Below are 27950 nucleotides of genomic sequence, written 5' to 3'. Positions count from 1 at the left end.
CTGGATAAGTTGGCGGTTGATTCCGCTGTGGTGACCTCTAATTAATCAGGGATTAAGCCAAAGGAAAATGACTGAATATTATATGCTCTGATCTTAAATTTTTACATGCGATTTGACCTACACTTACATTTACCACCTTTGTATTTCAGATCCAAGAAACTGTAACTCCTTCAGGGCATGCACTAGGGCAGTGTTTCTTAACCACATGCCTTGAGGACCACCAGCTGGTGGTCCTCCAGGAACGTGGTTGAGAAAAACTGCATTAGGGCTTCCCTTAGCCTAACATACCTAATATAAGTTTTTAGTGTTTTTAGGGTATATTAAGTGTTTTCTGACCTACGGTGCTCTCTGATTGGCTCTTTTGGCAGTTGTGTGATTCTCAATGACATTTGCTATTAAATAAACAGTGACAAGTTTGCATTCCTGCACCAATAAATGGATGACCATGAAAGATTGCACTTATTTAGTATTTTACTGTTTAACTTTCATGTACAAGCAAGTGTATAATAAAATACAAACTAGCTGCTAGTTTTACATTACTTTAGGCTACACATAATACAAACAATTATATTTTACAAGAAAAATGCGAACACTTACGGTGTCTGTCGGTGCTCTAGATCTGCTTGTTTTAAACCGCTGAATAAATATTTTTTTTCTGCAGCCATTAGGAATGGGACAACTGGTTTTAAGGTTTTACTGCAGTTTGGAAACCAACTAAAATCTTCTGTTATACCGTTCCCGAGGTATATGTAAGCTGTAATTTTTTTTTAATTGTGTTTTTGTTAACATTTTATTTAGTTTTTAGGGCAACATTACCTCAAGCAGAAAAGGAGCATCCAAATCAAAAGCTACTGATCAGATTCTGAGAAACAAATTGCTTATACACCAACATCCAAGCATGCTATAGAGCTGAACAGTCAGTGGCTTATTTATATCCGCAGAAAAGAAAGACATCCAAATGATGCCTTTTCAAGTTGTAAAGAAATCTGTGTTTTTAAAACTAACATAGCATAAAATATATTGTGTTCAATGGGGATTGTTTACCCGGATATTTAAAAAAGAATATATTTTAGATATATATCACGTGACACTGTGATATTTTTATGCAAGGTTATCATACCACCAGAATCTTATACCAGTCCATGCCTAGCAGCCATAGACTGCTTGGCGCGACCATGCATTCACAATGGTATGAACCATTAGAGAGGTGGTCAAATGTATATTTAAATCAAACATTAATGTAGATCAAACATTAATTACGGGGATCAGACCCCAGCCATGCATATCATGATGATTCAATGCGATCCTGGAACATCATTTTTGTTAAAAAATGTAATTTATACCTAATTCCTACCTCTAAACCCAACACTAAATCAACCCAAGCAAAATTAGAGGGTAATAATAGTCGGATAACATTCACGTAGAAGTACACAAACCTAGCTGTGAGCCTAAACCTAACATAAACGGTTAACATATCCCTTAATTCTGATTGGCTGATTGAAAATTTGTTCGAGGATCAACATACTGTAGATGTTAATTCAGGAACATGTCCTACTTGGTGAAATCAGGTTGGCGCCCCATCCAAACCCCCCACTGTAATTCGCACCCTGGTTGTCTCTCAATTGACAAGATAGTATTAAGACGAAATTGACCTGAAACATTCCATAACTGAAATGATTTGGTTGTGATGAAATCTGATGAACTGTTTGCTTATTCAGAAATCACAGTAGGACGTCACTGGAAAACTCTGAGCCCACACAAGGCTTTGATTTCACTAACAGCAGTCCTCCGCAATGCCTGCTTTTACCCCCCAAAAAAGAGAGAATGGAATAGTAATGTAGAGTTGGAATACCATGAATTTCTTCAAAGGGCAAGCATCCAATTTACTAAGATCAAGGTTTTCTCCTTGAAACTTTACCTTTCCAGCCTGTCGAGGTATCAGCAGTTGTAAAAATATCACAAAGTGAGGCTCATTTCCTGTGAGTAAACATACCTGGAAAGCATTGCTAGCGAATCCCAGCCCCAGCTGTCTGCAGACCACCATGGCCTCCATTGTTGTCCAGCCCTCACCACACACAGTCCCCCAAACCAGAGAACCATTACGCTCCACAAGAACCTCAACACGGCCTTCAAAGGGGTTACGACCTCCACTCAACCGAAGCTGCAGTAACGAACAGTAGAGTTGTCATGTTACACTACTGCAGTAGGAATGCAGCTGTCAGTTATTTTAAAGGGACCACAGACAAGACCTTACCCTCTGCTGGAAGCCCATGGCAGGAACATTACACTTGACGCCTGCGTCTTCTTCATGACTGCAGCCTTCTGAGTCTTTTTCCATATTGAAGGAGCACTCAGTGACAGACTTCTCGAAGCCAGAACACTGAACTTCATTCATATGTACAGGGCCCATTCCTAGAATATATTTGTTTTCATAAAAATACACCCCAAAAATAGTCAGAAATGCAAGTTAACTTCCTGCAGGTCAAACATTATCTGTTTAATTCACTCACTCTTTTTCTAAACCTGTATGAGTTCCATTCTGCTATAAATAAAAGATCTTTTTTTTTTGGAAACCTGACTGACAACTTACTTTGAAAGTCAATGGTTACCATCATTCTTCAACTTACAGTACATTCAGAAATTATTCACAGCCCTTCACTTTTTCCACATTTTTTTATGTTACAGCCTTATTCCAAAATGGATTAAATTCATTTATTTCCTCAAAATTCTACACACAATACCCCATAATGACAATGTGAAAAACAAGTTTTTTTTTAATTATTGCAAATTTATTTAAAATAAAAAATCTGAAAAAAAAATCACATGTACATATGTATTCACAGCCTTGAACTGGAAGACTAGTCAGGACAGAATGAAAGATAAATGCAGCAATGTACAGAGACATCCTGAATGAAAACCTGTTTCAGAGTGCTCTTGGCCTCAAACTGGGCCAACGGTTCATCAACGGTTCATCTTCAAGCAGGACAATGACCCAAAGCACATATCAAAAAACCCAAAGAAAATATCAATGGAGTGGCTTCACAACAACTTGGTGAATGTCCTTGAGGGGCCCAGCCAGAGCCCAGACCTAAATCCTATTCAATATCTCTGGAGAGATCTGAGAACGGCTGTACACCGTTGCTTCCCATCCAACCTGATAGAGCTTGAGAGGTAGTGCAAAGAGGAATGGGCAAAAATTCCCAAAGACAGGTGTGCCAAGCTTGTGGCATCATATTCAAAAATGCTTGAGGCTGTAATTGCTGCCAAAGGGGCATCAACAAAGTATTGAGCAAAGGCTGTGAATACTTATGTACATGTGATTTTTCAGTATTTATTTTTAATAAATTTGCAACAATTTCAAAAACTCTTTTTCACATTGTCATTATGGGCTATTGTGTGTAGAATCTTGAGGAAATAAATTTAATTAATTTTGGAATAAGGCTGTAACATAAAAAAAATTGGAAAAAGTAAAGTGCTATGAACACTTTCCGGATGCACTGTAATTTGTTCTGTGGTTACCAAAAGACTTTTGGCTAATGCATTTTGGAATGACCAAACTAAATTTCAGATGTTATACAATGTGGTCAGTCCACTGGACGTCCCATTATGGCCATTTTGTTATCACATGATCTGTTAAAAAAGTCACTTGATCTTTTTGATGCACATGCTAAATTTATTCAATATATGTATTTCCATCATAGTTTATGCGCATTTATTATCAGATAAAAACGTTTTTATGCTCATTTTCAAAATTTCCATTAAGGATATGTAATGTGATATTCCAAAATGTGCATCAAAATAGGTGGAGTTGGATATAATCTTTATTCAAAAATCTCCTAAATATGATGATCCCCATGGAGTCTCATCTATAGATTTCCCATATCCATTTGACTTAGAAAATTGCAAGCATTCAAATACAAATACTGTAGAAAGAAACTCAAATAGGTTTTTAAAGTAGACGGTGAGTAAATGATGACAGCATTTTCATTTTTTCAGCTATCCCTTTAAATAGAAATTGTCTATATTATACTAAGAAGAACATAAATGATTAAACTATCGCCTAAAACATATTATATTTCATGTGAGAACCAAAGAGAAACGTTTTGGAAATAATTCAAATTAATTTTTTCTTCCCACCTCAGGCATCCCCTGAACACCATTTAAAAGCCATTCATAAAAGCCATTTTTCAATACAAAGATGTGCTAGACAGTGTCCATTGTGAAGACATTAATGTGAATGACTTTCATTATAGCAACCAATGTGCCAAATTTACTTTCCATTTCCCTAGAGCACCTAGTGCTATGAATATCTAAAAGGTCTCCCAGTAAAAGAACAGTAGAGAGCGAGACTGTAGAGGTTGAACTGTCTAGAATTTTCAAGATCAACTATACCCACCTTGTCCAAGCTGACCTCCAGAAAGAGCCTCCTTGGCACTTCCGAATCCAAGCTCACGACACACCACAGTAGCTGCTAGCAGATTCCAGTTGTCATCACAGATTGTGCCCCATTCTCCATTTTTCAAGACCTCCACACGCCCCTCTCCAACAACAGCACCACCTCTGAGACGCACCAGGGGTTGCTGTGAAAGAAGAGAACGATTGAAAAAAAGAATGATTCTACTTAGCAGAACAGCTGAAATTCTTTGGAAGTAACTCAGCATGGGAAACTCATATTTGAGATGTTTTCCAGTAATTCAAGAAATTGTTGAGCATAACAGCAGATGTGCTTGACAAAACCTCAAGACATAGTTAAGTTAACATGCTCCTTTCAAAATCTGGTTCATTTATTTCACTGCCTATATTACATTAGAAAGTCATGCATTTACACTGTGAAGAACCACTGAGAACATTAAAATAAAGTGTGTGTGGCAACTGGCTTACTAACATTGACATAAACAGTCTTGTCATTTAAGGTTTAAAGGGATAGTTCACCCTAAAATAATATAAAAAAATAATTTATTCACCCTTTACTTGTCACATTTTGAAGAAAGATAGAAACGTGTAACCACTGACTTCCACAGAATTGTTTTTCATACTATGGAAGTCAAAGGTTACAGGTTTTTAGATTCTTCAAAATATCCTCTTTTTTGTTGGTAACACTTTATTTTGTCGGTCCATTTAAGTATTAGTAGACTGTCTGCTTAACATCTCCTGAAACTGAACTAGACTGTTTCAATTGAATATGATGTTTTATGTGAGGCTGCTTTGACACCATCTACATTGTAAAAGCGCTATACAAATAAAGGTGAATTGAATTGATACTGCTCCTTCAACAGACATTTACAGTTTTTCTCAGTCGCTTTGGTGTATTTCTCCCAACATTATTTACATTTGCACAACAGTTAATGCATTTCTCAAAACAATTAGTCATCATAGTAGCAGTTTCTCATTCCTTCCAACAAATTGCAAATGCTTTTGGACATGCATCAATTGCTTTCGTACAACTCTCTGCTGTTTTATAACATTATCATTCGCTTATGTCATGTCAGTCAAAATTATCTAAACTTGTGAATGCTGAATAGTTATTCTATATAAAACGAATAGTCCTCGTTTCATTACTTGAGTCATTACATGCAAAAATGTTGAACTAGTTGTCAAAATCTGTCAGGCAAATTTTATAAAACATTTTAAAACCTTTTTTTTCCTGAAAATGTCTTCTAAATTGAACAATTTCATTAATGATTTACAGACCTTTGTATGTTGTAGGTTCAGTTCCAATATGTACAGCAATATTGTTTACAATACCCAAAGGAAGTTTATGTTTGTTGTAAATAAGGGTGCATTTATTCTTTTGCACAATGCTGTGAATAAATTAGAATTGCAAAGGGCATATAAAATGTGAAACATACATATTCAGTGTCTTGTACTCAGATACCTCACTAAATACAGTGATGTCTGACTTTACTATAGTTTTCAAATGGCTGTGCAAATAGTATCTAGTGCTGTCTTGAGCATTTTCAGGACGTGTCACCAAAATCTGACTTTTTTTGCATTGGAAAACATTTACAGAGTAAACTGTTAAAATGAAAACAAGATAAGTCATTTGACTATTTTGTTCATAAACAATGGTGTCAGGACTTTTCATCTTGATGACACTGACACTTTCATTGACAAAGGGAGTTTTCCATTTTGAGCAAGTGATGCGCTTTTGCGGGTTATCAACAAGGTTTTGCAGTTTGTACTAATTGTTTTGAGAAATGCATTAACTGTTGTGCAAATGTAAATAGTGTTGTGAGAAATGCACCAAAGCCACTGAGAAAAACTGTAACTGACTTTAAGAAACTTTGCAAGTGCATGTCAACTTACACTAACACTAACCCCTAACAGTCTACTTATAATCTAATCAGAATTAGTTGGCATGTATGTGCAATGTACCGTAACTTAATTCAACAAACAGACAATCAAAATAAAGTGTGACCTTTTTGTTTGACAGACGAAAGCAACCCATTAAGGTTTATGACACCTTGAGGGAGAACAAATAGTGAGTACATTTTTAGAATAAGTGCATAAAATTGTTTGTTTTCTAAATGATGGGTGCCAAACTCAGTTCCTTCAGAGTTTAGTTACAACCATGCTTAAACACACTTACCTATAGGTTTCAAACAAGCCTGAAGGACTCAATTAGTTTAATCACGTGTTTAAAAAGGGTTGAAGCTAAGTGCAGAGTTGTGGCCCTGCCGGATATGAGTTTGACACCCCTGACCTATACGCTCTATTGCAGAGGTCACCAAGCTCAGTCCTGGAGGGTTGTGTCCTGCAGATTTTTACATAGCTCCAATCCTAATCAAACACACTTGTACTTGAACCTTTTAGGTAGGTGTGTTAAGGACAGTTAAATTCTGCAGGAATTTGGTGACCTCTACTCTACTGAATCAGCATGATTATTGTATGCTTTCATTGCTTAGTTGGTTTGTATGTGTGATTGTAAGACATTTTATGCACGTGGAAAGCCCCAAAAAAATGTGTTGTTGCTTCAAAATCTCAGTTACTGAAAAAATATGGCATTTGATGCAAAGATGGATGGATGGATGAATGGATGGATGGATGGATGGATGGATAGATAGACTCACCGGCCACTTTATTAGGTACACCTTACCGAGTACCGAGTTGGACCTCATTTGCCCTCAGAACTGCCTTAATTCTTTGTGGCATTCATCAAGGTACTATAAATATTCCTCAGAGAATTTGGTCCATATTGACATGATATCATCATGCAGTTGCTGCAGATTTGTCGACTGCCCATCCATGATGCGAATCTCCCTTTCCACCACATCCCAAAGGTGCTCTATTGGATTGGGATCTGATGATTGTGGAGGCTATTTGAGTACAGTGAACTCATTGTCATGTTCAAGAAACCAGTCTGAGATGATTTGCGCTTCATGACAGGGCGCGTTATACAGCTGGACGCAGCCATCAGAAAATAGGTACATTGTGGTCATAAAGGGATACATATGGTCAGCAACAATACTCAGGTTGGCTGTGGCGTTGACAGGATGCTCAATTGGTACTAATGGTCCCAAAGTGTGCCAAGAAAATATCCCCCACACCATTACACCACCACCAGCCTGAACCATTGATAAAACACAGGATGGATCCATGCTTTCATGTTGTTGATGCCAAATTTTGACTCTACCTTCCGAATGTTGCAGCTGAAATCGAGACTCATCAGACCAGGCAACATTTTTCCAAGCTTCCATTGTCCAATTTTGGTGAGCCTGTGTAAATCAGTTTCCTGTTCTTAGCTGACAAGGAGTGGCACCCGGTGTGGCCTTCTGCTACTGTAGCCCATCAGCCTCAAGGTTGGACGTGTTGTGCGTTCAGAAATGCTCTCCTGCATACCTCAGTTGTAACGAGTGGTTATTTGAGTTACTGTTGCCTTTCTATCAGCCGGAACCAGTCTGGCCATTCTCCTCTGATCTCTGGCAACAACATGGCATTTGCGCCCACATAACTGCCGCTCACTGGATATCTTCTCTTTTTCAGACCATTCTCTGTAAACCCTAGAAATGGTTGCGCATGAAAATCCCAGTAGATCAGCAGTTTCTAAAATATTTAGACCAGCCCGTGTGGCACCAACAACCATGCCACATTCAAAGTCACTTAAATCACCTTTCTTCCCCATTCTGATGCTCGTTTGAACTGCAGCAGATCGTCTTAACCATGTGTACATGTCTAAATGCATTGATATGCTGCCATGTGATATTTGCGTTAACAAGCAGTTGTACCTAATAAAGTGGCCGCTGAGTAGAGATAGATGGACAGACAGACTGACAGACAGACTAAGATAGACAGATAGATAGATGGTAATGTAGTTCTTAATCATTTACCATAAAATATTCAATATGTTCTTGGAGGAATACAATATTATTCATTTAAATAGTGCAGATCTACAGTACATCATGCTAATGAACCCACTGACCTCGCTGAATGGTATGTAACGGGCAAGCTTCCACATGGACTACTCAAATATGTAATTTGGAAAAAGTTATGTAATTTTTGGGTAGAATGTCTGTCATCAAAGTGCTTTGGAGATTTAAAAATATCCTCTTCTCCGCTCTCTACCATTAGTATTCAGATAATCACAGTTTGCGGCAACTGAACTTATTGGACTCTAAAACTGCCACTTTCGCCATAAACACTTTTTAAGTACAAGATGATTCACTTTAAAGTAGCCGCTTAGTTTAGATCAAGATTTACTACCACCATAGCGATAAGGTGTGTTGAGCCCTTAATAGTCTTCTCAAAGGTGAGAAGTTCAATGCAAAGCTATGCCTCATGTGGACATGTGGCTTCTCGTATTTTTGGAAGAAATGCATCATCTGGTCTTACCTCCTGTCTGAAGGCTTTCTTGTATCCTGTCATGGGAGTCGGGGCAAAAGCTCTGCCAGGGATGCAGCTGACTACCACCGGCGTGCCCTCCTCACATGTGCTGTTGCTGAGCGTGTGGCCCAGTGTACAGCTAGACAAATGAGCTTCCTTTCCAGTACAGTTTATGGTATAATCCCAGTATGATGGCTTTCTCCTGCGGGCAAACATCCTGGAAAATAAAGCACAAAAAGAATTAGAGAGCAATCCAATTTGTTAAGCTCCACGTGAAATCAAAATTTAAAATGTTTATTTTGCAATTAATTTTTATTTTAAATTAATCCACTGAATTTTTTTTGGTAATCTTCAATCAAAATCTGACCATGTGCTTCCAGTTTGATGGTTTCATAATATTTTTAACCACACCCCTCTTACTGTTAATGTTTCCTATAAGGGAATGATGTGAACAGAATGGAAAAAGAAAGCCACACCCCCTACTCAATATTCAGTTTCAGTGGGAATTGCATAAACATACTAAGCTAAATGTATCAGCATCTTCCCTTTCATGCTGACTTAAAACATCAAAAAAATTCTCTTTATTGTCTCTAAATTCCAGTTTATTGTTGATTGACTGCTATAAGTATGCCATTCATAGGTTTATCTCCACCAAAAATGTAAACACTGGTCAAAACCAAAAGGTTCAGCTTAAATTACCTTTATAGATTTTGTTAGATCATGATAGCGAATTACATGTTAAAGAAATTCAAGACTCAATTCGAGACATAAATTAATCCAATTTAAAGTTTTACATCGCATTCACTTCTCTAAAACTAGATTAAGTACAATATCTCCCTCTGTATCTCCTAAATGTGACAGATGTGGTGGGGCAGATGGAATTTATTATGGTTTTGTCCTGTTCTTTATGAGTTTTGGTCCAATATTTTTTTATAATAGTTTTCCAGTGCTTATGGAACCAATATTCAACCTGACTACAATTTGGCTATTTTTGGATATTCTAATATAATGGACACCTTTTCTTTAACCCAACAGTAAGCCCTGATTGTTGGCATGATTACAGCTAAAAATATGATCTTACTGAATTGGAACTCTCCAAAGGCTCCCAGTTATAAGAGATAGTACAACAAGTTGCTTTATGTCATTCAAATGGAACAACTACGTCTTGAAACTTCACAGAAAAAAGCTGAAATCACATGGGGACATATCTTAAGACTCTTGGGAATTTAGCATCTAAAGTTTGTAAATCTTCATCTTTATTTCTAACCTATATATTCATGACTCTCTTTATTGTCCTCTCTTGTTTATGTTACATATGTTCTATATATATATATATATATATATATATATATATATATATATATATATATATATATATATATACATATATACATACATACATACATACATACATACATACATACATACATACATACATACATACATACATACATACATACACACACACACACACACACACACACACACACACACACACACACACACACACACACACACACACACACACACACACACACACACACACACACACACACACACACACACATATATATATACACACACATATACACATATATATGTACACATACACACACACACATATATACACACACACATATATATATATATATATATATATATATATATATATATATATATATATATATATATATATATATATATATAGTTTAAGTCAGAATTATTAGCCCCCCTGAATTATTATCCCAATTAATTTTTTTTCCCAATTTATTCCCCCCAATTTTTTTTTCGATAATCTACAGAACAAACCATCGTTATACAATAACTTGTCTAATTACCCTATACTGCCTAGTTAACCTAATTAACCTAGTTAAACCTTTAAATGTCACTATAAGCTGTATAGAAGTGTCCTGAAAAATATCTAGTCAAATATTATTTACTGTCATTATGGCGAAGATAAAATAAATCAGTTATTAGAAATGAGTTATTAAGACTATTATGTGTAGAAATGTGTTGAAAACATCTTCTCTCGGTTAAACAGAAATTGGGGGAAAAAATAAACAGGGAGGCTAATAATTCAGGGGGGCTAATAATTCTGACTTCAACTGTATATATATTTTATTGTCAATTATTATGTACTATTTTTTTTGTATTATCCTGTTCACACCAAGGGAATAAAAATAATTCTAGATAAATTGCTCTGAAAATTATTTTAAATTCAAACGAATAGCCGAGTCCACAGCACAACTGCAATGATTACAAACCAGATACACAATATTGTGAAAATATTTTTCTGATTATTTATTTCAGCTCATGAAAATTTAGAACTGGCCTTAACAAAATAAAGCATTTGAAGTGGGAGACTACAAAATTGCTGTGCATCCTTTTAATAAATATACCATTATATTTGGAGTAGATGGTGTTAAAGTTTTTTTTTTTAGTTATCGGTCTGTGGATGATTAGGAAAAAAATAAGAGTTGACTTCAAAATTACTAGTGTATTTATCAGAGTACTCTGGCTTTGCTGTTATCTTTTGAGTTGAGCTTTGATTTATAAACTACTGAGAACTTGCCTTTAAAATATCTAGAGCATTTCAAGAGTTCACACTTAGCTGATGATTGATAAGCATGTTTGGCATGCTGTCCCGGGAGAGGGCCCGAGTTAGATCTCGAGAACTCCCCTGCTGTTTTAAGCTAGTGTGCAATTAGGGATTGTTATGAAGATATAACTTCTTACTAGGACCATGTCTATAGTGTCGATTTGGATTAGTCAATTGACTTAAGTAGCATGTTTTTGGATGGTGGGAAGAAACGGGGGATCCGTTGGAAACCCACGAGAGCACAGGGAGAACATGTAAACTCCGCACAGAAACTAGAACCAATGACGTTCTTGCTGTGGCGCAACAGCGATAAACATTGGGCCGCCATGCCGCCAATCTAGGAAAGTAGGAGGAGTAGGGGTGGAAGGGGGGATTCTTCAAAACGAATATGACTATGGAACTTTGGTTATTTATGGAGACTAGGAATCGCCTGATTGGTGAATCATAAATTAAATAATGCGGGACCAGCCGTGAACAATCATAAGCGTGTGATCCTCTCGAAATTAGTTTATAAATAAACTTCACTTATTTTACAGAAAATGGCAGCAAGTCAAGTTAAACAGTAACACTTTAAAATAATTACCCATTAGTCATAGTTAGTGTCTCTACTAACATAAACAATGAACAAAACATTTATTATAGTTTTTAATGTTCAGTTCAGTTTAATGTTCAGTTGTTCATTGTTGTTTCTTACAGTGCATTAACTAATGTTAACAAGCACTACTTTCATACTTTAATATGAACTACTGGACCATTATTTTAAAGTGTCACCAAATAAAATGTTAACTAATGAAACCTTATTGTTTAAATGAAATAAAGCTACATAACCATAAAGTGTCACTAACCTACAAAACACATGTGTAGATCTGATCCAGGATTCAAGCCATAGCATACGACTAGTAAATGATTCATGACTACATTAAAGGTTTGATACATATGGAACTGCAAAAAAAAAGATGAAGGGCTGCTGAAGTGACGTCAAATATTCTTGCAGGAAAAATCATCTCACAAACAGAATATTTAACAAGCTCCCCTGTCAGAAATATATCATTCATCATTTACGAAAACAGACACAATCCACATTTGTTTTTTATTTTGACTCAGAGGGAGAGAATGTCTCATACTGGACTTGCTCCAAAGTCTGTGATAGAACCCTAGAATCTACTATTGGGAAAACAAATGTGGATACAAACAAACGTACACACACACACACAGAGACACCAGCAGATTTAAAAGAATCGCTACACAGCACACACTGAATTTAAAGCAGCTTTGTTACGAAAGCTTGAACATATAACTTGCTGTTTAATTTAGATAGTTTGTGGAAACAGCTGTAGTGAGAGTTCCACACTGATGCTTTATCATCTGAGAACATCGTCTGCTTGTTCCAGCCAGGGAAAGACCTATATTATTTACAGGAGCCATTCATGCACGGCCCTCTGAAAGGAAAGTCCAAGTTTCCTTATGAAAGCACAGTTTAAAGCCACAGGGCAGACAGAGGTAGTTGAAAAGAAGCCCATTTTGGCTTAACGCTGAAAAAAAACTACAGCCTTTGGTTACGTGTCCCCCCCTTCCCCCAACATCAAGTACAGATTTTAAAAAAACAGACAGCGCCTGCACATTTCATAAGGCACAGCATGTGAGGGGAAGCACGTAGCTTAGCCGAACCGCCTGAGATCATACAACCAGCTATAAAGCTTTAATTTCCATTGTGCCTAGTTGATTGCTCATATAATAGATTAATTACTAACTAGGCATTTAGTGCTGATTTCCACATAGTTATAGAAGTGCTCACGAAGATTTATGCAACTCATGAGAGTCATACATTACAAACACAGCATGGAATGTAATAGCTTTGCAGAAAGTACAACTCTGAGGCTTTGTTCACGTGTAGCTATCCTCTGCAGATTTCTGTATTTATTTTTGACTTTCTAACATACTGCAGAGATTTGTCTGGACGCAAGTCTAATTAGAAACTTTCTTTATGATTTGATCCAAAGTTAGCTTCATCTGTCAAGACTTACTTGAGAGGCAACCAGTGGTTTCACTGACCAATGCTGATGTAAAAGCAGCATGTCTATCTTAGGAAATATTTTCTTCCAGGCCTCCTCCCTACAGCTAATGGATCAGGATTTTTGGCTGGTAACACAAAAAATGACTGCCATTGTTAATGAAAGTGTCAGGCTGTTTACTCGTCAGCGTAGATTTTAATAACAAGTTAAGTAGTATTTTGTGCAAGAATCAATTGGAATCACTGATAGAAGGGACCCTGGAATATAAACATGCTGCATTACGTCTATGAACCCCCAGGGATCTCTGGGTCCGTAACTAATTACACCAAGGCTGCGTCCTAAATTGCATACAGCCCTACTATAAATTATACAAAAAAATGTTTGTGACAAAAGAACCATGTACTGATAAAGGAGCTACTATTTCTGACGTTATGTTGAAGTGTGCATCGGATGTTTTATGAGGTCACAGTAAAGACTTGTGGAAAACAGAGAAGCACAGTAACTGATGCTGGTAGGTCACATGATAATGACAATTTGGTGAATGTAGTATGTCAAGATTGCATTCAAACTTCACATGGGCTGTCCGAAATCGCATACTTCCATACTATATAGTATGCTAGAAACAGTATACGAACCGAGTAATATCTCTAAATTCATAGAAATTCAAAAAACAGTAGACAAGAAGTACCCGGATGACCTACTACTTCCAGTAAGATTTGCACATCCGATGCATGCTACACTATCCCATGATGCACTGCGAGAAAATTTATGAATGGAAGTGATGCGACGCAACTGACGAGGTTGATTACGTGATTATGACAAAATGGTGGATGCAATGTTGGGGGTGACACATTACAAGTAACGAGAGGTGCGTAATAATATTACTTTTCTAAGTAATGAGTAAAGTAAAGCATTACTTTAAAAAAGTAATAATATTTGAGTTACTTTTTTAAAAATGTAACTCAAGTTACTTTTTAGATTAATTATATGCTTAGAAACATCGTTTGCTGAATTAAAATGAGTGTAATCGCGTTGAATCACACTCAATGAGAAAATGAACTCCCCGCATGAACAGATGGAAGTATTCTCATTATTTTGAACACATGGAAGAAAATTGGAGTCTCAATGGACGGTGATTTAATGCACTGATACGACAAAAATACAGCAAAGTAGCAAACACATTATTTTCAACTTTCATTAATCTGTATATACGGCATGTATAGTGTCAGGATGTTCTCAGATGGTAACATTATTCTAATTTTTTTAATTCGTTTTTTTTTAAAGGTAAATGAAGGTCTAAATTATACAGTGTTTCGTTAAATGTAGAGCTCCTCTATTTAAAAAAAAAGAAAAATACCCTGCAAATTTTGAAAGAGATCAAACATCATGCAGGCATGTAAAAGTAACTCAAAAGTAATGTAACAAATTACTTTCCATAAAAAGTAATTAAGTAACGCAATAATTAAGTAACGCAATAATTAAGTAACGCAGTAATTAAGTAACTATTTTGGGGAGTAACTCAATATTGTAATGCATTACTTTCAAAAGTAACTTTCCCCAACCCTGAGTGGATGTAGTACATCCTATTTCCATTCACACCACTCACATTCATACTGTATAGAACATACTTTACTAATGGTCAAGTAGTTAATTCAAATTCAAATGCAGTCCCTACTGAGTAGTAGGTGATTTTGGACGCAGCCACAATCGTTCTATACCAAACAAGAGTTTTGTTTGTACAAGCAGCTTATATGGTCCATGCACACTAAAATTATTTAGTAGGTAAAAGGTGCATGGGCGCGCTATGTTTACAGTTACCATATCATATCATATCATATCATATCATATCATATCATATCATATCATATCATATCATATCATATCATATCATATCATATCATAGGACTGTGCGATTTGGGGAAAATATCTAATTGTGTTTTTTTTGCGATTTCGATATTGCATTTGTCATTTAATTTTGCAGTCAAGCCTCAGCTCAATATTCTGTATTGTAGCTTCTTACTGCTAAAATGCTAAAAAAGGAAAAAAGGAGCTGAAATATATTAACTAACGCCAACTTTTAATTAAATTTGTTTATAAATATTCAGAAATTAAAATTCTGAATTTTCATTTTTCTCTAGAGCAAACAGTTATAGCGTAAGTCATTTCCTGGTGCCTTCATGATGTTTTTTCATATGGTGTAACAGCTGCAAACAACTCTGAAATTGTACTTTGCTGTTGCTAGCTACTAGATTGAGTGTCACTGGCAATGCCTTTAGTTGACTTTTTAACAAGACTCTCCTCATATAGCCGTCTGTGGTGCCTTTTTAGGTGCTGGTTGTTGTATTTCCTCGTGCTGTGGGAACAATTCCGCGACAGCTCTTACAAATGGCCTGTTTTTGTTCGGTGTCTGAAACTTGGAAACCAAAATATTCCAATAATATTGACATGCTGTTTATCTTTGATATGAATTCATCTATTAATGCTTCTGAAGCGGCAGACGCCATCATCCCACATTCCCACTCGTCCGTCCTCTCCTGTTTGTTTGTTTTATTATGGGCGTTCCGCATAGTTCACAATTCTGATTGGGCAGAACAAAAGTGTGCTACCTCAATAGGCTAGTAAGACTGTCACACACAGACGGCACTCACGCATTTGCTCTGGGTGGAGGAAATTATATAATACATACATATTTCATACATTGCCTCTTGCAATTAGCTTATCGTAACGTTTCAAATCGCGATTGCGATTCGATTTCAATTAATTGCACAGCCCTTTATTATATCCTATCCTATCCTATCCTATCCTATCCTATCATTTCATATCTTTTTAGTTAATGCCATGTCAGCAACAATGGCTATTTTCAGGGCAAAAACAGCTAATTAAAAATAAATAAATATAATAAAACACTCATGGTTAAAGGACACATGTGTGTTTGTATTCCTAAAAAGCTTGCAATTAAGTATTTAAAGCTACAAAAACAGGGTGTGGTGTATTGTTTATGTGTTTGTGATTGGATCCTGCTGGTGTTTATGCAGAACTTTGATGTAACTGATCTTGCTCGTGATCCCTGCAGTAATGACATCACCAGTGCAAGAGGACAGCAGCCATATTTGAGACATTTTGGAAGGAAGTGGATATGTGTGGAGATTAAAAACATACTTTGTTGCACTGTTCTGGAATATGCAATGGACCACAGACAAATTCTGCAGACAGCATAACATTTCTCAGTGTAAACTCCAAATGAAACTAACACCAAACTGCTGAGTGGGAGCAGCTGAATGGAGTAGGATATATATTATCATAAGGGGAGTACTTCCATGTAAAATTGTACAATCCTACATTTTTCCAAGGTCACCAAAACAGCTTCTCTGAAGAAAAACATCTGCATGAAAGACATCTCAGCTGAAAGCAGCACTCACTTGTACACCCGGGTATTGTATCTCTTCTGTCCTGGAAACCCAAACATGCCACAGATGACCCTGCTGTTCATCTGAGTCCACTCATCATCACAGATCTGCTTCCACTTTCCTCCATCCTTCACCTCCACGTAGCCTTCTGTCACTGGGATGCGCTTCCGATATGATGCCAGGATAGGGCGGATACGAACATCCTCCACCTGAATGTTCAGGCTCTGTGATGCAAAAACAAGACAATTATTGTTGTTGCAAGCTGATTTATGATGGACAAACATTCTTGTGTTAGCAGAAAAAACTACAACAGGAGAATGAACTGCATGCCTGAACATAAAATGTTAAACACACCACTTTTTTTTTGGAAAAGGCTCATTTTATAAGCCCCCTAGAGTTAAGCCAGTTGAGCTTTATTATTTTTGAATTCATTCAGCCAATCTCTGAGTCTGGCAGGAGCACTTTTAGCTTAGCTTAGCATAAATTATTGAATCAGATTAGACCAGTAGCATCTCGCTCCAGAATTTTCAAACAAAAGAGTTTTTCTATTTAAAGTTTGACTCTTTTCTAGTTATATTGTGTACTAAGAAAGCAAGATATTTTATATTTATATATATATATATATATATATATATATATATATATGTATATAATTTTGCCTGCTGTAGTCTTGATATGGCAACAGACTTCCTTAATTTTAGGCCTGAAGGAGAGTATAGTTTGTCTCAGTGTAGAAAATAGCAACATTTCATTTTCTTTTAGTCCTAGTACACAACGTAACTACAAAATATTCAGGTCTTAATTAGGAATCTTATAATTTTTTTTTTTTTTTGGAATTAAATGCTAACGGTCTAACCGAATTTAATCATTTACGCTAAGCTAAAAGTGGTACGCTAAGATAAATGTGAATGGATACAAGTCAAATGGTAAAAGTCCACTGTTTAACTTTAGAGGAGTTGTAAATTAGCCTGTTTTCAAAATAAGCGGGGTGTTCCTTAAACAAGCAATAGTTTACTCTATTTTACCACAGAAAAGTGAAAGTTTCAATTTGATCTATGTCAGCATTAGTGTTCAAGTTGTGAAACTCTTAACTGGACATCTTAGCCACAGCCACTATAAGACTAAACGCATTTTACAGTCCTTCACTTCATTATAAACATCCTATCAGCAGGAATTGTTGACCTGTTCCACCGCTGAAAAAACTTCCAGCAGTGTTTGCCCTCAAGCCATCTTCAACTCACATCTGTGGTGAGACTATAAAAATGCACTTAATGACTTCTGACGTATATAAAAGATGGACAAAAACGCAAAGAAGAGGTTACTGCTCCCAGACACCTTCATAATCAGGCAAAGGTGTGTAGTTGAAATTCTTTCCTCAAATCTATTACAGCATGCATGTGGAAAACATCTTATGTAACACTAAATGCAGTTCATCCTGTTTATTAATTCGTTGCGACCATGATGTTTCGAACTGTAAACAGATTTATGAATGAAGAAATGAATGAAGCTAAATGAAGGAATGAAGCTAAATCATCTTGGTAGACTCCAAGACTACATGAAGAGCTTTAGCAGGCAATCTGCATTCCAGCGCTATGAGACCATATGTGTTGAGTTCTGAAAGAGTTCTGTACAAGTTGCTGTGCTCAGCAAATACAGTAGCCGAAACATTCCATTGTCCTCCGTACCTTATGCTGTAGAATAAGGCTGGTTCTGGAGAGGAGGTTAGAGAGCTATTATCTGAGCATTACGTTTACTTCATAATGTATTTGTGAAATATGTTAATATTATGCTAAATGGAGTACTATTTAAAGGTTTAGGGTCAGTAATATTTGCTTGAAAAGAAGTTCATGTATTTTTTAACATGTATGCATTAAAGTTGGTGTAACCCCGACAGTCTTACAGTATCCAACCTGCTCCGAGCTGGGATCGAACTGGGGACTCTCCGCATGGGAGTTGGTTGCTCTAACAAGAAGGCTAAAGACCATGGCCACTAGCATCTGTAGCTAGAGCACCTTTTTGGGTTCAGAGGAGTGAGGTTTACCTGCACAGGACTGTGCTAGTTGGCCTCTGTTACACTCACCCCTCTAAACCTCACTCCCATCTGGGTCACGGCACCAATATAACCTGGCCAGTCTTACACTACCCAACCCGCTCTGAGCTTGGGATCGAATTGGTGACTCTTGGCATAAAAGTCGGTTGCTCTAACGCATCTGTAGCTAGAGCACCTTTTTGGGTTCAGAGGAGTGAGGTTTACCTGCACAGACCTGTACTAGCTTTTTCACACACACACACACACACACACACGCACACACACACACACACACACACACACACACACACACACACACACATATATATATATATATATATGGGTCGGTGACAAATAAGGTGTGGCAAGATGAGAAATTTCAAAATCTTTAAAAAAGTTGATTTAAAAGCATCCATCAGGTATTTTAAAATGTACAGATTGTATTCATGTTGATTTTATAAAATTAAAAAATAACATTTGCACCATTTTTTACAAACACTAAGACTGAATGTACTTGAAAATGTAAAATGGTGAAACTGCCAAAAATTGTAAAGTATTAAATAATTTACTCCTCCTAGGTGACATGCAAGTATACACACAGAAAAAAATACTTTATTTTAAAATACCCCACCAACATTTATTTTATTCGAGTTATCTCTAGATGAACATTTTAATGAGTTTTTGCAATATTTGGCCGGAAACAAATCTGATTTCTAAATAATATTTGACAAATTATGTAAAAATTGTTCATGCCCAATCAACATATTAATTTTGTTTAGACTAGATGATATGATGTTTCATTAAGAATTTCACATTTTTTATACAAGATAAACTATTTGATTCCATCACATTGACATTCTTGCAATAATCTCCTAAAAATTATCTTGAAATGGATTTTAAAAAATAATAATAATTAGACTTGGTCCTCAAAATAGAGAATGTATGCAAGTAATTTGCTTATTTATTTTGAAAATGTAACCTTTTTCAATTGATTTAAATGACATGGACACAAAACAATTAGCATCAGCCCATTGACCCATTTATATATATGGTCACTGCTAGTGCCAATTGGCATTTCTATGTGGAGTTTGCATGCTGGTGTGGGTTTCCTCCGGGTGCTGTTTTCCCCCACAATCCAAAAACATGCGGCACAGGTGAATTGAATAAGCTAAATTGGCTGTAGTGTCAGTGAGTGTGCACAAGAGTGTATGGGTGTTTTCCAGTGTCGGGTTGTGGCTGGGCATACGCTGTGTAAAACATGTGCTGGATAAGTTGGCGGTTCCTTCCGCTGTGGCGACCCCTGATTAATAAAGGGACTAAGCCGAAAAGAAAATTAATGATATAATATATAGTAGTACTTTGTCAAAATTAATTTGCCCTCATAATCTTTATTTAAATACCATAACCCTAATCTCTCCCAACTAATTTTTGAGTTGCCTTTGCAGGAGGTAGTGGTTCATACGAATATGACATGATTATGTTTGTAAAATTTAGTTTTTCATTCTTGTCAAAAATCTTCCTCCATTTTATTAGCAATGCCCATCTTCCAACAATCCAATCGGTTCCCAAAGGACAAAATCATGCACCTCCCTACATGTCTTTTACTCATTTCAGAAACCATTTCAATCAGATCAATATCATGATACAGGGAAAAAAAGACAATCTTAACTTAGTTTTTATGCCGACTTTAAATTGTCTTTAGTAAAGACATCTATAAAGTTTGCAATAGATGTCCACTTTGCATTATGTTCAACAAAAAGTCTTGAAAAAAAACATATCATGGTTTCAACAACACTGCACAACTTTTTTTTTACATTGATAAAAATTCCGAAATGTATCTTGAGCAGCAAATCTGTAAATCAAAATGATTTCTGAAAAAGCATGTGCTACTAAAGACTGGACTACTGACTACTCTATCAAAAGTTACATTTTAAAAACTGTTATTTTAAGTTTGAATAATATGTTAAATCTCAGTTCACAAGCTCACAAACTCTAAATGCAGCCTTCAGACAATCCAGACATTAACAGACACCAAAAAAGACTTTTGTAATCGCCGGACAAACAAACAAACAAAAAACTAAAAAGCTAAGATCAAAGTTTTACCTCAAATGTGTAACCATTGGAACACTTTTTCCCTTTAACTTCTCTTGACTTTATAAAGTAAAAGAAAGGGATGAGAATGTGGTTGGGAATAATCATGTGGCAAACTTAAAAGGTATCCTTACTGTACCACACTGGAAATGCAAGCAGTGCAATTTTGTGGGTTTATTCCAGCATGGATACACTTTAAAGAGAGTTACAGAATGATAAATGTGCTTCCATATGATCTATAAGAGCTATTTTGTCTTTTTTGAAATAAATAATAGTTGAAAATAAACAGACATACGAACAAAAAAACATTTAATAATATTTATTTCTATAAATCTTTTTTTTTGTGAATGGACTGTTTCTTTCCTTTTTCTTTAACAAACTTGTTATAGCTGCAGGTTTAACAGATTTAATGAAGAACTGAGTGCTTCCAAAAACCAAATTTGACACCGTGGACAGCCATCAGACATCGAAAAATAGAAGCGGTTTCAATGACATGGCAAAAAATCAAGTCTTGTCTTTTGACGTTTTTGTTATCTGAGCTACTGTGAGATGCAAAACAGCATAAAAACATCTTAAAATAAAAAGCTAAGGAAAACACCAGGCATAAGCAAGCAACAAAAATTATATACATTTTATTAAATGAATTAAAATGAATTCATTAATAAAAACGCTTAAATATGTAAAAAAAAAAAATTATATTATAAAACATTGTTTTGTATGTAATAAAAAGTGTTTTTTTTTATTTAAAGGTGATTTTCCATGTCTCATAAGACCTTCACAGGGTTTCAATTAAACTTTTTTTCTACACAGGCAGTGTGCAAGACTTCAAAACAGGTTGTAAGAAAAAAAAACATATGAGGTGTGATTTATTAGCACTACAGAGGAAGAAAAAGATTTCCTAAATGTGTGCCTGGCTTCCATGGTAACTGGAAGAGGAGGGAATTCTGCAGCTAGGAAAGAAAAATATAGCAGCTGGGATATCGATTTGTGAGGGGTTGTCCTTCTGTGGATGTAAGCAAGCGACTCAGGAGACTAGTCTGTCTTTCAAAAGGAAAAAAAAAAAAATCGAACCCTCCTACTGCTCGAACAGGAGAAGGAGTCAGAGGCACAAGCGGTGAACTGACAGGCATTCTTCTACTGGCCGGCAGACAGACTGTGAAAAGGAAAATGTCACAGAGCCCACATTGTTTTTCTCTTATATACAAAAAAAAATGAGCATGTTCTCTTCAACTAACGAGATAATCAGACACTTCCAGTCCAAATATTTTCTGTTACAAAATATAAACAACAAAACCAAAATATAAAAAAATAAATAACGAAGTACAATTGACTTAGGTAAAATTTTTATCCGACTAGAATCAAAAACTTCAACATAAAAAAGTAGCAGCAATCATGTTTATTATAACCTTGATCAATACAAAGAATACAAACATCTGACATTATTGTCACAAGTTAAATAAATGGAAAGAAAGACAATGAGGAACAAATGTAAAATGTAACATTCACCTTTTTGTTTTCCCATTCAACATATGTTTCTTGTTATGTGTGAACTACCCCCAGACGAAACTAAAGAAACTAAACATGGCCTCCAGAGACCCTTGAGCCCTGTCAGTAAAGGGCAGCTATTGTTTGTTTTGTTTTTTTAACTCTTAGTGAGGACATGCTAAAGAATTCCTCCTCTACAGATGGAGAACAATTCACCTTGCCCTTTTACTCTCCCAAGTCGCTACAGTTTTTTAGTAAATGGCTTGTAATAAGAAAACAAGCTTTTCAAAACTGGCTAATTTAAGATTAGTTAAAGGGCAACTATGATGAAAATCATCTTTTGTAAGCTGTTTGTAGAACGGTGTGCAGGTATAGTGCGTCCACAGTCATATTGGGGTGATATAATGGCAATAAGTCTCTTTTTTAAATTTCCTGATGTTAAAATAGGATCCAAATCCATCCCATTTTGAGGCCGACTGCAACGTGACATAGGAGTGCGGTTTCCCCACCTGCGGAACTGATACTAGTAATGCATATAATCATATCAAAAAGACAGGATGTGTGCAAAGCAACCAGGATTAAAAGATCTGTTTAGCTTGCTGTGATCATCAATTATCACCAAATGTGATCAAGAATGAGTTTTACAAGTTTAAAACGTTTTTAAAACAGTGCATGTTTGTAATGAATTACAGTGATTTTACCGTCTTTATCACTACAACTGCATGTCAGTCCAATTATAAAAGAAGACGCTTCATCTCCGGTTTGTTGACGTTAAATCTAGTTTATTTTGTACTTTAACATAAAGGATATCCATACAGCAGTGCACATTAACCTGTATCCTGACACATTTGCCATGCAAAAACAGTGCAAAGTTAAACGTTTGTGTGTCTGTGTGTGTGCTTGAACTTATAACGACATTGGGCCCTATCATACACCCGGCGTAATGTGGCGCAAGGCGCGACGCAATTGTTGTTTACTAGTTTCAGCTTGGCGCAAGAGTCGTTTTGCGCCACGCTGTTTAAATAGCAAATGCATTTGCATTCATATGTGCGCCCATAAGCGTTCCGGTCTTACAAAGTCCGTCATGTAAATAGCAAATGTGCTATGGCCCGGCGCAACTGACTCTTAAAGGGTAATGGGAGATGAGACTCTGATTTGTTTATTCTCAAAACACACCTATAACTCATTAAGAAAATAAGCTCAACCCTTTTAGACCATGCGCCACGACACAAAGCGGATTTTTCCGTCCTTATATTAGCAAAAGTGGATTCTGACACGCCCTTAATGCGTTTGCGCCCTGCGCTTTGCGCTTTGCGCATGAATCGTCAAAATAGAGCCCATTGTGTGTGACTCATCGAAAGGCTTGAATTCTCAAGGTTTGTTCTTTCCCACTGGACTTGTTCCTTGCCCCTGGCCTGCTTGGTTTGGGACTTGTGGAGCTGCGCATCGATGGATTTGCTTTTACATACATTAATAATTCTTAATTCAAATACTATCAATATAGAAAGGTTGTTTTTTCAGAATCAGAATCAGAAAGAGCTTTATTGCCAGGTATGTTCACACATACAAGGAATTTGTTTTCGTGACAGAGCTTCTACAGTGCAACAGGATTACAGAGACAGGACAAAAAACAGATAATAAATATATATATAAAAAAAAAAAAATAGAAGTAAGTAGTGAATGCAAATATACAAATTGACAAGTGTATGTACATGTTAATTACTATATACAATGTTATATGTGTAGCTGTTATGTGCAAATTGGCATGTAAAGTGTGTTGTTAAATAAGTGTATATGTGTATAAAAGTGTATAGCAAGTAGTGATGTTGGTTCCACAATTATTATCATCAAGTGTTCATGAGATGGATTGCCTGAGGGAAGAAACTGTTTCTGTGTCGGGCTGTTCTGGTGCGCAGTGCTCTGTAGCGTCGACCAGAAGGTAAAAGTTCAAAGAGGCAGTGTGCTGGGTGTGAGGGGTCCAAAGTGATTTTGGCAGCCCTCCTGCTCGCTCTGGATAAGTACAGTTCTTGGGTAGTAGGAAGGGTTGTACCAGTGATTCGCTCAGCAGTCCGAACTATTCGACGTAGTCTTTGGATGTCGTATTTAGTAGCTGAGCTAAACCAGACAGTTATTGATGTGCATTGATGTGAATAGATATTTTAATATTTAAAATTTTTAAATAGTATATAAAATAATTTAAAAAAAATAATATTTAAAATATTTAAAATATTAAAAATTTTAATATTTAAAATATCTATTCTCTTATTCTTTTCAGTGTCTGTACTTCCAGCAGTGAAATTTAACCACACTGAACTGAACTAAATTGAACTTAAACTTTGAAAACTAGACTGACACAGTTTCAATTTAGTAGAACTTCTATGTTAAGCTGTTTTGGCACTATCTGCATTGTAAAAGCGTTATATAGAAATAAACATGAATTGAATTGAATTAACTCCACAACAAATACATCAATTAATCATTGGAAAATTACAAACTTCTGAAAGGTATAATAAATAATATTATGGGTGTTTTGAGCTGAAACTTTGCAGATACATTTTGGAGACAGAAAAATCTTAAATCTTAAAAAAGGGGTAAAATAGGTGCCCTTTAACAATGAGCCTTAAGACAGCATTGCCCTGTTAGACAGACTGAGAGTCATAGTACTAACAGATTATCTGTTCCTTAAAATAGTAAGCTTAGCAATGCCTGCTCCATTCCACTGATCTGCTGCCCATGTTTAATTGGCTTTTATTCTTTTCAGACTGCAACTCGGAGTAGTTAATTCTCACCCGACAGTCTCCTACAAGAACTCTGAGGGAAAAGCAACACTGAACATTGGTGTCGGTTTTCAAGGAAAAATGTTTAACATTTACAGAAATCTCAGAATCCTCAGGAATGTGAAAAATGTGTTTTTTCCACTTGGGTTGAGAACAAAATGTGAAATACTTCAACCACAAGCAATGATTACATGCTATAATGAACATAGGACAAGAAAACATTGAAGACTGAGGAACACAGAACAACTTAAAGTCTTCCCACAGGCAAAGGTACTGCTAGCCACATTAGCTGTGGTCTGATTGTCTTTTCAGATATCATTGCCTGCTACTTCTTAGAGATAAGCATATAAACATCCTGGGTAATGAGGAAATGTCATTGCCCGAAAGAATGTAACTTAAGGGGGAGGAAAGGATAAATAAACAAGATGAAAATCGACGTAAGAAAAAAAAAAAAAGAGAAAGCAGTGCAAGTAATCTAAGTGATGCCTTGTTAACTGAGCAAATTACAAATGGGTGAAATATAGTGTAGTTTAAAGCAACCTTCCACTTTTTATGGGCTTATTTCACAACTCCCCTAAGTCAAACAGTTGAGTTTTATCATTTTTGAATCCATTCAGCCAATATTCAGGTCTAGCGGGAGCACTTTTAGCCCTGTTTAGCATCGATCACTGAATTGCATTAGATCATTAGGACCTTGGACAAAAAAAATCATTTACCTATTTAACCCTTGACTCTGAAAACTTTACATAATAGCAAAGATAAAAGAAATCAGTTATTAGAAATGAGTTATTTAATCTGGTATGTTTAAAAATGGGTTGAAAATAAATCTTTGCATTAAACAGAAATTGGGGGAAAGGGTCGCTAATAATTCAGGACAGCTAATAATTCTGAATTTAACTGTTTATATACACAGTTATTTTCCTTCCTGTAAATAAGAAAAGGGAAATAAATACAATAGAATAAAAATATGAAACAAACTGTACTTTAAGCATTTTCACTGTAAGAAAAAAAACTTCAGCTACAAAAGTCCTTCAGTCAAAAGCAGTGAGTGATTGATTGAGCGAAAGATTGAAGCAGTGTACTGACCTGCAGACTGCGTGGCCCACTGTCAAGTGTGTGTGGGGTCACGTGATGTGCGTTTTCAGTGGTAGTGTGGACGGAGGGCTGTTCAGAAATGTTAGGTGAAATGCCAGTGTGGATATGGATTGTTTTCGTTCTAAAATGCCATTTAAAAACTAAGACGTATAACTGTAAACGGGGCCTAAGTGTGTATTTTTCACGAGCGGATTTGTGATGAGGGTGGGGCGGAGGATCGCTATGCTGGCTCAGCATTGTGGTGTCTATCGGCCATCGGCGATGGATGATAGCATCATCTATCGGACCAACCCTAGTGTTTACCTTGTTATTAAAATAGTTGCACGTCCGCCGATTCCCGACTAAAAATGAGCGAGTTTGGGACCCTTGTACATTAAGGTAGAGTTTGGAAAAAACTAAATACCAGCGAAGAAACTCGACACAGAGGAACATAAACACCTACTGCCAGCTAGCCTTTCTGAAGTGCTATAGCAGAGCAACAAGCACAGCGCGCAGATATATAAATGCACGATTACGCAATGTGCTGTGGGTCACGGTGATATAAACCAGGGTTTATTCCCTCATTACCCTAAATACAATGAGCAGATAAAAGGTCCAGAGTTTATTTCAAGTGTGCTATTTGCATTTGGAATCTGTTACTGTCATCTCTCAAGATGAGATCCAAAGAGCTGTCAAGCAAGCCATCATTAGGATGAAAAAAACAAAACAAACCCATCAGAGAGATAGCAAAAACATTAGGTGTGGCTAAAACAACTGTTTGGAACATTCTTAAAAATAAAGAATGCACCAGTGAGCTCAGAAACACCAAAAGACTCAAAAGAGCACAGACACAACTGTGGTGAATGACCAAAGAATTCTTTCCCTGGTGAAGAAAACACCTCTCACAACAGTTGGCCAGATTAAGAACACTCTTCAGGAGGTAGGTGTATGTGTGTCAACAATCAAGAGATGACTACACCTGAGTTAATACAGAGCGTTCACCACAAGATGTAAACCATTGGTGAGCCTCAAAACAGGAAGGTCAGATTAGAGTTCTAAAAAGCCTTCACAGTGCTGCAACAACATCCTATGGACAGATGAGACCAAGATCAACTTGTACCAGAGTGATGGGTAGAGAAGAGTATGGAGCAGGAAAGGAACTGCTCATGATCCTAAGCAGTGAAGCATGGTGGTAGTAGTGATTTGGCATGGGCATGTATGGAATGTAAAAAGTGAAAGCTTGATTTATGATTATTATTCTGTCCAATTACTTTTGGACCGTTAACAAGTGGGAGGCACATATGCAAATTGTTGTAATTCCTACCGTGTTCACCTGATTTGGATATAAATACCGTAAAATTAAGCTGACAGTCTGCAGTTTAAGCACATCTTGCTTGTTTCATTGGTGTTGTTGTGTTTGTATATAGAGCCAAATGTTAGAATTGTGTCGATGTCCAAATATTTATGGACCTAACTGTAGGTTCGATGCAGGTTAAATTAGAGGGATTTGTGGAACTTTTAACTGCCTTACTTCTACATACTGGGCCAGACTCCAGAGATGAGGCCACAGAACATATTAGTCACTACAACAATACTGGCTGACCATTTCCAAGCTGATCAACAGCATCTATTCTGGCGGTGAACAGGTTTAAGTTC

At 36.4% G+C, this 27950-nt stretch overlaps 1 protein-coding gene across 1 annotated transcript in view; it reads right to left on the bottom strand.

Moving 5' to 3' along the window:
- loxl2b (lysyl oxidase-like 2b) overlaps positions 1–27950 on the bottom strand; it is a 47705-nt gene that overhangs the window by 9654 nt on the left and 10101 nt on the right. The window contains exons 4-8 of the mRNA XM_056457845.1: positions 16851–17062; positions 8830–9037; positions 4397–4580; positions 2255–2412; positions 1994–2161 (exon numbers count right to left, since the gene is read on the bottom strand). Of these exons, the coding sequence (XP_056313820.1) occupies positions 1994–2161; positions 2255–2412; positions 4397–4580; positions 8830–9037; positions 16851–17062 (930 nt within the window). The remainder of the gene's footprint in view (positions 1–1993; positions 2162–2254; positions 2413–4396; positions 4581–8829; positions 9038–16850; positions 17063–27950) is intronic.

This window comes from Danio aesculapii, chromosome 5 (assembly GCF_903798145.1).
Source record: "Danio aesculapii chromosome 5, fDanAes4.1, whole genome shotgun sequence".
Lineage (NCBI taxonomy): Eukaryota > Metazoa > Chordata > Actinopteri > Cypriniformes > Danionidae > Danio > Danio aesculapii.
Note: the sequence above shows the minus strand (reverse complement) of the source record. Positions and strands in the feature narration are given on the sequence as shown.